General features: G+C 58.4%; 1 protein-coding gene and 1 long non-coding RNA gene across 2 annotated transcripts in view; one reads left to right on the top strand and one right to left on the bottom strand.

Moving 5' to 3' along the window:
* RIPOR3 (RIPOR family member 3) overlaps positions 1-13,243 on the bottom strand; it is a 73,710-nt gene that overhangs the window by 19,163 nt on the left and 41,304 nt on the right. Inside the window, exons 2-3 of the mRNA XM_042930677.1 lie at positions 11,579-11,697; positions 2,337-2,483 (exon numbers count right to left, since the gene is read on the bottom strand). Of these exons, the coding sequence (XP_042786611.1) occupies positions 2,337-2,483; positions 11,579-11,697 (266 nt within the window). The remainder of the gene's footprint in view (positions 1-2,336; positions 2,484-11,578; positions 11,698-13,243) is intronic.
* On the top strand, positions 354-13,075 carry LOC122215424. Its single transcript, XR_006200369.1, has 3 exons — positions 354-428; positions 5,377-5,468; positions 12,604-13,075. It is a non-coding gene; the product is annotated as an uncharacterized LOC122215424 (long non-coding RNA).

The raw sequence follows: 13,243 nt of genomic DNA, 5'->3' as shown, positions 1-13,243 counted from the left end.
GCTTGGCGAGGGGGGGCAGGTGACCTTTCCCCGGAGCCCGGGGTGGGTGGGGGAGGGTTGCGGACAGAGGGCGGGTCGGCACTGGCCCCGGAGCCCCACTCCCTGCTTCCTGGCCGTAGGATCCTGGACGAGCTGTGTCCCCTCTTTGGGACTCAGTTTCCTCTCCGGGAAAAGGTGAGGAGGCTCTCTGATAGCGTTCTTCAGGGATTCAATGGCGAGATGCCGCTGCTGCTGTTGTCACTGCTATTAATTAGTGAGAAACAGGGCAGGATCGCAAGAGGCGGAGGGCGGGACAGGCCTCCGGCCGGAAGGAACGGCGGCGTGCGATTCAGGACACGCGCATGCGCGCTGAACAAGGAACCTGGGGCGCGGCAGCCTCTGCGGACGCTCCCCTGCCCGGGAGCTGCTCAGCAAGGGCCACGGCACAGGTACAGGAGGGCAGATGGGGCATTTGGGGAACCAGTGGAGGCGGGGAGTGAATAATAGAAGAGTCTAGAAAGGTTGAAGGTCAGAAAGGACCCTGAATGCCCCCCCCCGAGGGTAGTAGGGAGCCATGGGAGAGACTTGAGCAGAGCAGGGGTGGCAGGTGGAGAAGGGGTCGGTGGGGACGGGGCTGGGACAACAGCAAGGGGGCTGCTGGGAGAGAGGAGGCCCCTGGACTGGGCGTCACGGAGTCGAGGAACCTGGAGGGGCTACGTGGCGGCCCCCCCATGTGACTTATTCACGGGGCAACACTGCACTGAAACCACAGTTCTCTCTCGAGCCCTGACCTCTTCCGTGAACCTCGGGTTTGTGCCCGAACTACCTCTTTTCATCTCCACTTGGACGATCTCTCTCTCTCTCTCTCCTCTCTCTCTCCTCTCTCTCCCCCCAGTCCCTCCCTCAGTCAATCCCGTCTGCTCCACCTTCAAAATGTATCCTGAAACTGACCCTGTCCCCTGCCCACCCACCCAGCTGCCACCTGGTCAAGTCTGCCATCGTCTGCCACCTGGACCCTTGTAGTGACCTTCTTACAGGCCTCCCCGCCCCTCGCAGCCCATTTTCCACGTACGGCCAGAGAGTCTTGTTAAAACTGAACTCAGACCACACCCTTCCCCCCCCCCACCGCCCCCCCCCCGCAGAACCCACCTCACCCAGAGTGAACACTAAGTGCTCACGGGCCCCATGTCATCTGGTCCCCATTGCCCCCCGACCTCCTCACCCTTGCCTCCCTCTCTCAGCTCCCATGCCGGCCTGCTCACTATGCCCCTAATGCTCTGATCATGCTCCTGCCCCAGGGCCTTTGCACATGTGGCTCCCTCGGCCTGGAATGTTCTTTATCCATTACCTGCTGGGCTCACTCCTTCACCCCTTCAGGTTTTTGCTCAAATGGCACCTTCTTAAACGAGACCTTCTTTGAACCCCTTATTCAAAATCAGCCCCACACCTTACCTTGATTTGTTTTCTACCATGGTACTTCCCACCATCTGACCTATTTCTGTATTTTGCTTTTCTGCCCTGCTTATTGTCTGTCTCCCATTAGAAGGCTCCACGGGGGCAGGGATTTCCGTGTTTTATTCACTCCCACACCTTGTGCCTGGCCCTCCGTTAGCCCTCAAGAAAAGCGCATGGAGTGGGGCGCCCGGGTGGCTCAGTCGGCTACGTGTCCGACTTGCTTCCGGCTCAGGTCGTGATCCCACAGTTTGTGAGTTTGAGCCCCACGTGGGGCTCTGCACTGACAGTGTGGAGCCTACGTGGGATTTTCTCTCTCTCTCCCTCTCTCTCTGCTCCTCCCCACCCCCCTCAAAATATAAACAGATACACTTTAAAAAAAATAGGTGGAGTCAGTGACCGAATCTTCCTGTTCTGGCCTCTGCCCAGCTAGCCAGCCCAGCTCTCTCCTTCACTCAAATCCAGCCACCCGGGCCTCCTGCCCTACACTCTCCTACCTCAGGGCCTTTGCCCGCGCTGTTCCCCCTGCCTGGGACGCTTATCTCCCAGAGCCCAGCACAACCGTCGGGACCTCCTTGGTGGGTCTCCTCTGCCTCTCCATCGCCTTCCTCCGCGCACTCGGGGCTGCTGGGAGTTCTGTTACTGCTTACGTCACTTCTGTTTGGCCATCTCCCCTCTCCACCATAAGCTCCCGGAGGCCAGCATCCCCCCCGCGGCGTTCACTGTGTCCCCAGCGCCGAAGGGTGGTCCTGAGCGCGTGGGTGCACCCGGGACGCGCTTGTGGACTGCAGGAGCTCCCTCCTTGGCCTCTGGCAGACAAGACCCGACCGTGTTCTCTGAGGAGAGGCGGAGCGGAGAAGCGGCAGAGAACGCCCGTTTCAGGGACAACAAACACTGGTCCTTACTTGAGGCCTCTCTTGAGTGCTTCGAAGATCTTCTTCACCTGCTGTGGCTTGGGGTCCGGGCAGACGGACCCCTTCCGCAGCGTGCCGTACATCTTGGAGGATTTGGCAGGCATTCGAGCTCTCACGGAGTTCCCGTGGATGGACTTTCTGTGAGAAGGAATGAGGGGCAGAGCTGGGATCCGGACAAAGCCCTCCCCGGCCGGGGGGGGGGGGACCGGTGGCCAGAGCCCGGGGCAGTCAGGAGGCCTGGCTGAGTCCCGCCCCGCCACCGCCGAGCCGTGTGAGCTCAGGAAAGTGGCCGGGACTCTCCGGGCCTCGGTTTCCTCATCTGCAAAATGAGGGCTTGGATTTGAAGATTAAAAGACGAAGAAGAACCTGACGCGAGACATCAACGCAGCGGGAAGTGCAGTCGGGCAGCCCGAATGCCAGTGTTTTCGGCTCAGCGTGGTCTGTCCGTCGGACAAAACTACTTGGGAGGCCAAATCGTAGCCGCGGGGCGTTCCCGTGGGTGGGCACTTGCTAGCTTTGCCTGCACAGGACCCACGCCTCTCCCTCTATTACTAACACCCCAGTTTTCCTCCGGGGCCCCTCCCCAACTCCGCTGTTCATGCATGTGGTTTGGAGGGAGGTGGCTTGACAGATCACCACACACACAGACACACACACACACACACACACACACACACACCTGCACACACATACACAGGCATTCCGAAGCAAATGCATGTCTCAGGCCTGGAGTCAACATACTCCATTTCCCTGGCTCAGGGAGAGGCACAGGACACAAATCTGTCCAGTAACCCTGCCAGGAGTTTGGTTCCAGATTCACAGACAGGAAAAGGATTCTTTCTTCTGACATTGCTATTCCGGGGGAACATACACCTGGAACAGCCAGCCGTTCCCTTTGCATCATGTAGGGGGAATGGAGGCAACACAGGGAGGAGCAGGTGGAGGCAGACCAATTCCACACGACCATGAGCTCCTGGATCCAGCTATGCCTGAAGCTAGACCTGCCCGTGGAATTTCACTTACATGAACCAGTTGGTTCTCTTTTCTGCCTAAGCCTTTTGGAGTTGGGGTTGGGGACTGAATGATCTTAAAAACTGATGTCCCCAGGAGCACCTGGGTGGCTCAGTTGGTTGGGCATCCGACTTCGGCCCAGGTCGTGATCTCACAGCTTGTGGGTTCGAGCCCCACGTCAGACTTTGTGCTGACAGCTCAGAGCCTGGAGCCTGCGTCAGATTCTGTGTCTCCCTCTCTCTCTCTGACCCTCCCCTGTTCACACTCTGTCTCTCTCTCTTAAAAATAAATAAACATTTGGGGCGCCTGGATGGTGCAGTCAGTTAAGCATCCGACTCTGTTTCGGCTCAGGTCACGATCTCATGGTTCATGAGTTTGATCCCTACGTCAGGCTCCGTGCTGACAGTGCAGAGCCTGCTTGAGATTCTCTCTCTCCCTCTCTCTCTCTGCCCCTCCCCCCCCACACTCTCTCTGTCTCTCTCTCTCAAAAAAAAAAAATAAACTTAAAAAGATTTTAAAAACATAAACACTAAAAAAAAATTTTTAAGGAAAAAAAAAAAAAAGAACTGATGTTTCCCAGCAGTGACAGCTGTGTCTCTCAGCCCTTGAGGGGTACACCAGCGTTTCAGGATTGATTACAGTAGTACAGGGTTACAGTCCCGGGCTGGTTTCACTGGCACCTAAGCCCCTTCTAGAATCCTATGCCTCGTCCACTGAGTGCAAGACCAGGGCTGCCTCCGTCCGTCCTCTTAAAGACATTGTTTCCCAGGTATCCCTGCACCAGACGTGGCTTCAGGACTCCCTTCTCACGGGAGAAACAAGAGTGGAAATAACACTCGAACGTCTGGGTCAGTCTCTCAAAGAAGCTTCTAGCTTTTCCTTCCAGCTGCCTCCCTCCCTGTCTTCCTCTCGGGTGCACTGAGGAGCCTGCTTCAACCTGTGCTCTAAGGTTCCTCGGGGATGGAGACAGAGGGGGAGGGAGGGGGAGAGACGGAGAGGGAGGGAGGGGGAGAGAGTGAGCACGAGCAGGAAGGGGGGAGGGGAGCAGGGGGGAATAACCAGTTTTATTTGTTTTTTTGTCAAATGTACTTCACCTCTACACTGAGGTACTACCCAAGCCTCAGTTATTTATCTGTCAAATGGGAAAACAATAGACCCTAAATGAGAGAGCAGTGCTGGGAATTCTCTGAGACACCAGGGGAAACATTCGGCACAATGGAGGCAGTGGGTGCCTAATAAATGTTTGCTACCGTTATGATAATCACATCCCATCTGTATCTGTCCCTGCGCCCACAGCCTGGAAAACAGTAGGTGCTCAGTAAAAACTGAACTGAATGGGACGAGGGAAATACAGCGTGTCGTGGGGACTAGAGAAGAGAGAGTTGGGGGAGCCCAAGGGCTCAGCGGGACCTCAAGGGAAGAATAGGATGAAGGGTCGTCCCAAGAAGGGTGTTCTGAATCGGGGGACAGTGAGTCAGGGTGGAGGGGAGGACGCGGTCCAGTCTGTGTGTGATGCTGGGCGGACAGCAAGGAGAAGGCTTGACCGAAACAGAGTGAGGAGACCCTTCCCGCCCTGTGGGAGCCGAGGAGGGGGAGCGGGGAGGAGTGGGTCAGCTCCCAGCTTCACAGACCTGGACGATGACAATCCGGGAGCATCGTGACGGTGCCCGGATAGAAGGTGCCCCCTGAGTGTCTGTTGCTTCCCACCCCTGCTGTAGGAGCTTTAAATAAACATCGATTTTAACCCCATTGCAAGGTAGGGAACCGGAGGCTCAGAGAAGTGACTTGCCCCAGATCACGTGAGTGACAGAGCTGGGACCCAAACCCAAACATGGGCAGATTCCCAGCCCGGGATCTGAACCACCCCTCTGGGGGCAAGGGGCAGGGTTCCCTCAGGGTCCTCAGAATCATCTGGAGGACCCAGGCTCAGATTGCCGAGCCCTCTCAGCAGAGGCCCCAGTCTCAGGTTCAGCAGGTCTGGGGAGAGGCCTGAGAATCTGCATTCCTAACACGTTCCTAGGTGCTGCCAGTGTTGCTGGTCCAAGGACCACGCTTTGAGGACCACCGTCTTAGGGGATTCACTCGGGGCACATCCTCCTGCTGGAAACCCAGGTATGCATCTCCCCGGGAGCCCTTCAGAACTTGCTGCACTTTTGCGGCCCCAAATCAAGGGAACCGGACCCCCCGACTCACTCAAACACTCACAGAGGGGCTTTCTGCGAATCAGGCACCATGGTGGGAGCCGAGGGCCTGGGGTCCTACCCTCGAAGACTCCCCGTCCCCGGGAAGAGGGGAGGATTGAGGTCTGGAGAGCCAGGCAGGGGGCAGGCAGGACACAGCTTCCAGCTCCTTCGGCAGGCCTGACAAGTTCACTCTGGCGCCCCAAGAGACTGAACGGGCAGCCAGGCTGTACATCCAGCCCAGCCAGATGTGGCACATTCCACACACAGATACAGACACCTGCTGTTGACTCAGCAGAGAGGAGCTGCCCCGGCCGCCCCTCCGGTTGGGTTCCCTACCCCGGGAATCCTCGCCATGTTACATGCCAACGATCCAGAAATAGCGATCCCCGGCCCTGCCCACGCCCTGAGAACTGGGTCCTAGGGGATGTTGCAGCAAGGAAGGATCGGGGGGAGCAGGGGACTTGCCACGCTGGGAGCTTATGTTGTCTCATGAGACACAAGCTCCTGGTCAACCACCCATGGACAAATCCCAGCCCCGGGGGTCATAGGTACTTAACCTCCTAGAGACGCAGTTTCCTCATTTGTAAAGGGCAGAGAAGAGTGCCTACCCCATAGACCAGTCATGAGACCATCATTCACTCAACAAACATTTACTGAGCACTTACGGCACACCAACCAGCATTCAAGGGGCTGGAGGTAAAACAGAGACCAAAGCAAGTAAAAGCTGTGTCCCCGCGAGCTGCCATGCCAGCTGGGGGAGGCGGTGGGACAGCCGGCACAGGCTCTGGAGCTAGGTGCCCGTGTCTCTATTCGGTAACCCCACTTACAAGCTGTGTGACCTTGGGTAGGTTAACGAACCTCTCTGTGCCTCAGTTTTCGCATCTGTAAAATAGGGCCCGGGGAAAGCGTTGCTGTATGCGTTAATAAATGTAAAGGGGTTTGAGTAGTGCCCGGCAAAGGACAAGGGTTCCGTATGTGTCAAAGTTAAAGAAGACAATAGGAGCGCCTGGGTGGCTCCGTTGGTTGAATCTGACCCTTGACTTCGGCTCAGGTCACGATCTCATGATTTGTGAGTTCGAGCCCTGCGTCGGGCTCTGCACGGACAGTGTAGAGTCTGCTTCGGATTCTCTCTCTCCCTTTCTCTCTGCCCCTCCCCCTGCTCGCGCTCTCTCTCAAACTAAATACATAAATTTAAAATATAAATAAATCAGTAAGATCATAAATATCCAGGCCCTCGAAGGGGCTGCCCTCCCTCCGCCCTCCCGCTGCCTGAGGCCACACCACCCACCTCCTCGAGCAGGCCGTCCACAAAGTTGACATGCCAGGCGGGCAGAGGCGGGCAGGGCTGCAGCCTTCGGAGAGGCGGGTTTCGGACGGGCTCAGGCCCCTGGCAGGTGGGGTGCGCGAGCAACTCTGCGGGGGGGGGTGCCGCGCAGGAGCCCAGCTCACCTGCCAGCTCCCAGGGGTCCCCGGCCCCCGGGGGGTGCGTACCCTCGGCCGGTCCCCGCTGCCATCTACCCGGAGACCTCCTCACCCTCACCGCTGCGGCCGCGCCTGGCTTCACTGGCTCCCGGGGAAGCTCTGAGCTCAGTGCTCTCGTCTGAGGTTCAGCGGGACGGGCGCGGTGCCGGGCTGCTGGCTCAGCCGGGGAAGTGCAGCCTTCAGATGGCGAAATCGGGCTGCGTGTCTGGCCCGGTGATACAGCCGCCAGGGCAGAGGGCGAGCTCCGGGGGCGGGTGTCTCACCGGCTCTGGGAGCACTCAGTAAATATTAAACAGCCCCTGGCATGCCAGACAAGCTTCCGGAAGGACACGTGCCACCCGGTGGCCCCAGCCCTCACGTGAGGCCGCCGGGACGGTCTTTCTGCCTGATCGTCGAGGGGAAACACTTTGTCGGAGGCCCGGTGCACGGCCGCTGCAAGTGCGGGACCTGGGGGCAGGCGGGGCTGGGTGTGGCCGGGGGGCAACGATAGGGCCAACTGGACACGTTTCGGGCGAGGACTCAGTGGGCCGACGGTGTAAGCTAACCCTGTCTCTATGCCTGGTGGCCCTGGATGGGCGGGCATGATGAGGAACAGAGCAGAGCAGGGAGAGCACCTCCACCATATCCTTTCTCCAACCTCCTTTCCTTGAAAATCAAAGGTTTACTACTTAGTTTTCACACCCCCGCTTCCTCTCAGCAGAGGAATTCCTGAGGTGGTGAGGACCTGGCAGGGGCTCCTAGCTCAGGAGGGTACCCTCCTGACAGCCTGGGGGAGAGGAGACCTGGCTGAGGAGTGACCGGAAGGGGGTAAGAGCAGCCACGCCTGTGAATCGGGGCAGAATGGGACAGCATCATTCATAGCAATCATTCACACCTTAGTATAAAATTTCCCCACCAGATAGATCACTTCCTCAGGTGAATTCTTTGATTATGGAATAAAAAGCCATGTCCAGAGTCAAAAGGGTTTCAGGTGCCAGGGCAGGGGCAGAGGTTGGACAAAGGGGACATCAATGAGCTTCAATCCCCAGCTCTCCTATCTGAGGTTATTTTTACCTGCCCTGCCCCAGCCACTGGGTGCCTTGGCAATGTGTCTGTGATTCAGCCTGGTTGGATTACCTGAGAAATAAGGCCAAAAGGTGAGGCCTGAAACCCAATCTAGGCCGTCCGGCCCCAGAGCCAAGGGTCCAGACTCCTGGGAGCCAAGGGTCCAGACTCCTGGGAGCTGGCCAGAGACAGGAAGTTAAAAATAGATGCGCTCTTCCCCATCCTCGTGGGCAGCTTCTTCCTTACCCTTGGAAAAGGGCACTGAGGAGACTAGATGCCACTCAGGGACCTCAGAACCCACCCAGGCTGGTGGCTCCAGAATTCTCCAGAATTCTCAGAGCAGGAGAAGGAGAAGGAGCCACCAGGAGAGTGGCTATTCCGGGATATTTACAGCCATCAAGGTCATCTGTCTTAGACCGGGATGCAGACCTTGCCAGACGTGATCTTGTCTTTGCTGATGGCCAGTGAGCCATAGCGGGACAGGGTCAGACCTCTCTGTCTTCTTCCCGCCCAGAGTGCTGACCTCAGGAGTCCTGGGGACACTACCTGGGCAGAGCTCCTGACTGGGGCCTGTGGGAACATTCCCATGGAGGCAGGAAGTCCAGAAGCCCCCCAGGGGCCTGGCAGGGGGAGAGCTGCAGGCAGGACCAGGCACAGAATTCATGAGGCCCAGTGCAAAAGAAAATGCAGGGCCCTTTTTTCAAACCGTAGTAAGGGTTTCTAGATGGCGGGGCGCCTGGGTGGCTCAGCCGGTTAAGCATCTAACTCTTAAATTTTTTTTTTTTTTAACGTTTATTTATTTTTGAGACAGAGAGAGACAGAGCATGAATGGGGGAGGGTCAGAGAGAGGGAGACACAGAATCCGAAACAGGCTCCGGGCTCTGAGCTGTCAGCACAGGGGCCCGACGCGGGGCTCGAACTCACGGACCGCGAGATCGTGACCTGAGCCGAAGTCGGCCGCTCAACCGACTGAGCCACCCAGGCGCCCCTAAGCATCCAACTCTTGATCAGCTCAGGTCACGATCTCACAGTTCGTGGGCTGGAGCCCTGCATTGGACTCTGTGCTGACAATGTAGAGCCTGCTTGGGATTCTCTCCCTCCTCTCTCTCTCTGCCCCTCCCCTGCTTGCCCTCTCTTTCAAAATAAATAAATAAACATTGAGGGAAAAAAAAAAAAAAGGAATTTCTAGATGGCAACACCAGAGCATTACGTGAGCACAGGGCCCTAGTGAGCACACTGATTGTATACTCACGCAGCTGGCCTTGGCTGCCAGGGTCTGTGAAACCCCCCCTTCAGCGCCCCCCACTGCCAGACCATGGTAACAAAATCCCCATAGTGCCTCTGTGTGAGTTAGAGAAAGGTACCCCACCCTGGGTGGGCCAGCTGCACGCCAGGGCACACAGCTTGGGAGGGTTACATGGACTGGATGGACCCCTTGGCTGGGTGACCTGTGCAACTGTCTTTAGCAGCCCTGATTACAGACCCCATGGTGTAGGGGGCCTCGTGACGCCCAGAAGAGGCAGCTCAAAAGTGGTTCTGTTAAGGAACATGATCATTCCCTGGCCAGTTGACTTAATCCTTCTCAGCCGCACTTATGGAGTGCCTAATGTATGCCTTCCTTGCGGTGGCATCCACGTTTTCTCCTCTTGGAGGCTGGGCGTCAGAGGGACTGGGTGCTCACTCTCTCTGGGGCTGTGTTTTCCTGTGCTTCAGCTCTTTACTGCGCGCCCCCCCCCCCCCCGCCGCCTTGCACCTTGCGTGTCCTTGCTGTGGCTCACAAAGCCCCGCAGGCCTCCCTCTCTCACTTCTATCCCCCAAGACAGCCACACACCCACTTTCTGTGCCTCAAAGCTCATCCCCACCTCGGGACCTTTGCACTGGCTGCCCCTTCCACCTGGAAGACGTCCCCAGCCCTGCATGCTCTCTGCACGTGAACATCAACTTGTCTTCTCTCTGGCCTTAAAGGTGCCCCTGCCTCACTGAGGGCCTCCTCTGAGAGCCCTGCCACCCTCCCACATCCCCGTTTTAATTCCTTCACGTGCCACCAGCTGAATCCATCTGGATTACTGTCGGCTTATTGTTCGCTGCCCTGACGGGAGGGCGGGGCCCGGTTCCGTCCCCAGAGCCCGGGACAGGGCCTGGGCAGAGTAGGTGCTCCATAAATATTTGGAGAACGAATCAGGGATTCCTAAGCACGCTTCCAGCTGAGACCCTCCAGGATTTCAGCCCTGAGACCCACTCCCCCCGGGCACGTGCTGGCACTGAGCGGCCAGGAGACAAGTGGGCGAGCTGGGAGAGCTGGACCTCAGGGACCAGGCATCACTGGGGGGGGGGGGGGGGGGCGAGTGTGCAGCTGAACCCCAGGGAAAGAGCCACAGGAAGGCCCGGTCTGGGGCACGGGTGGTCCACCGCAGGACACGGCAGTGAAGCCAAGGCCCAAAGGAGATTAAGCAGCCCCTGGCCGGGTAAGGAGGAGTCACGGGAGGGGCCAGGTGGAGGGCCCGGAGGAGAGAGCGGCCAGGGTGACAGGGGGCTCTTTGTTAGGCCGCGTGAGGAGTCCAGATTGCATTCTCAGCACATGGGAACCCCTGGCAGGTTTCGGGCAGGAGAGGGCCGTGACGAGCCCTGGCCAACCCTGCTCGGCTGGGAGTCCTGCCTGTCCCCCACATTTGCTCAGCCAGGCAGATGTTTGGGCCCCTCGGGCTTGGGCCACTCGCGATGCCTGAGGGATTGCCCCACCCCTGGGCGGGCAGCTCCCCAGGCTTGCACAGTGCCCGACATGAAGCCCAGGACCAGTCTGTGGCCCCCAGGAATGGAAACGAACCTTCCTCCTGGGAAGTACCTGCAGCCGAAGGAGACTCGTGGAGCAGCCATGAACTCACGTCCAGTGGGGCAGCCCTGACCCCAGGCCCATCTCTGCCGTTCCTCCTCCTTTGAAAATTTCCTGCAAGCACCTACTGTGTGCCAGCATGTGCCGGCTGCTTGCCTCGTGTCACCTCATCGTCCGCTCACGACAACTCTGTCGGGGAGGGACACTCGTGATCCCCATTTCACGGATGAGGAAACCGAGACTCCGAGAGGTGAAGTCACTTGCCCCAGGTCACAGAACTGGGATAGGTGGCCCCACGTCCCATTCTATCAAACAGGAAGAACGTTCCATCCTGACCCCGCCCCCAGACTAAGTTCCAGGGCTGAACGAACCAGTCTTGCTGTGTGACCTTGGGTGAACAGCTCCACCTCTCCGAGCCTGTTTTCTGATCTGCTAAGTGGGCCTGATAAGCTCACGCAGGTGACTTCCAGGACCAACTGCCAGGAGCATGTGAGATGAGACGGCTTCGGGTCTCAAGGAAATTACAGGTTTCTCCCAGCACCAAGTGTCACACACGCGCACACACACACACACACACACACACACACTGTCCTGGGCTGCAGACTTGGCGTCAGAGAGAGCTTCAGGGTCACAGGCTGCACAAGACGAGCCAGCCCTGTACCCTCCTCACGGGCAGAACTTACGCGATCCTCCGGCTCTGTGCGCTGCTGAAGCCCGCGAAGGAGGCGCTCCGGCCCACGACCCCCACGGCCCCCGCGTCCCCAGAGGACAGGAACCGCAACCTCACCGACATGGCCGTCACCTACAGGGAGAGGACAGGAGAGTCAGCCTCGCACTGCCGCCTGCCGAGTGCGGGTCGCGGCTGGTCCCCCTTCACCGTGGTCCCCAAGGTCCTTACAACAGCCCCACAAAGGGGGCAGCTGGTACTGTCCCCAGCTCACAGATGAAGCTCAGTGAGGCTAGGGAACTGTTCGGGGCTGGCAGCAGGAGCGAGATTCGAACCCAGGTCTCTGTACTCTGTGCTCAGGTTCTTAATGGCTGAGCGATGCTGAGGCTCCGGCAGGGGGGAGTCAGCTCCTCCTGAAACCATACCTGACCTCTTCTCAGCTACTCCTCTCCAGTAACCCTCACCCCCCTCCACAAACACTCATGGAACGCTGTGTGCCAGACACTGTGCTGGAGACACGCACTGAGCAAGACAGGCAGAGTCCTTGCCTTCCAGGGCTCCCGGTCTGGCAGGGAGGCTAATGAGCCACCAGTTACGGCGGGACCCAGGGGGTACTCGACTTAGCCATGGAGGAGGCGATCAACTGCTGAGAAGGAAAGGCTGATAAGGGGAGAAGGAGAAGGGAGAGGGAGGGGAGGGTATCTGAGGCAGAGGGAACAGCATGGGCAAAGGCCCGGGGGTACAGAGGACACGGCGTAATCCAGAAACAGAAAGAAGAGCTGTGGTTTGGGCCGTGACTCCAGGGGAGGCTGGAGACTTGGTAACCCCAGGGAGGAGTTTGCCCTTGCAATTGGGCAAGGGTGACTGGGAGCCATGAGAGGGTTTTGAGCAGGGGTGACAAAGCCCAACTCACGTGAGGCCAAGCTGCTGGCATCCAGGCCCTCCAGAATCCCTGGATCCGTTGCCCCATCTCTGGTCCAGGCTGCAATGAGGCCAGCCTAGAACCCTGGCTGTCTTTTCTTTTTTCCAAACCGCCTCTAGGTTGGAAAAACGCCACCGTATCCCTCGGGAGTATCGCCGGTGCCTTCCAGCACCGACAGTCGAAGGTTCTTCTGCATATCTGACCTGAATCTCTGCTGCTGCGTTGCTCGTCGGCCAGGGTGGAGACAGTCCAAGGATTCAACCCCACTGCCGAAGCCAAGCCTCTAAAAAAGCTCCACTGCACCACCTCCCTCGTATCGCTGCTTGGTAAGGCCCCTGCCTCCCAACATCCGTCCACCTGCCAGAGTCCACGCCTTTGCTCAGGGCTGGGCCTCTCCCTGGAATAACGTTCTCTTTCGAGCCACGTCTGTCCAGCGTCCCGCCCTGCATTTTATGTGTGGTCAGCCCCCACCATAGGCTCCAGGGCCCCCCTGGCAGATCCGTGCGGCCCCCACAAGACTTCCCCTCCTCCTAGGCTCCCCCCATCCCCACCCCACACTGTGCTGTACATCGCGCTGAGGACTGGAAACCGAAAGGCCAGACCTGCGCTCAGACCCCAGCTGTGCCACTCGCCAGCTCCGGGCCCCGGCGGTCACGTTTGCAAAGCGGAAAGTCAGAGAAGGACCAAGGAGACCGTGCGCTGAGGGTGCACAACACAGAAGGGAAAGAGCTGGTTGTCTCTGTGCCGTTGGCCGACAGA

The sequence above is a fragment of the Panthera leo genome, chromosome A3 (genome assembly GCF_018350215.1).
Source record: "Panthera leo isolate Ple1 chromosome A3, P.leo_Ple1_pat1.1, whole genome shotgun sequence".
NCBI lineage: Eukaryota > Metazoa > Chordata > Mammalia > Carnivora > Felidae > Panthera > Panthera leo.
The sequence above is the reverse complement of the archived record's forward strand: the minus strand, read 5'-3'. Positions and strand labels throughout refer to the sequence as shown.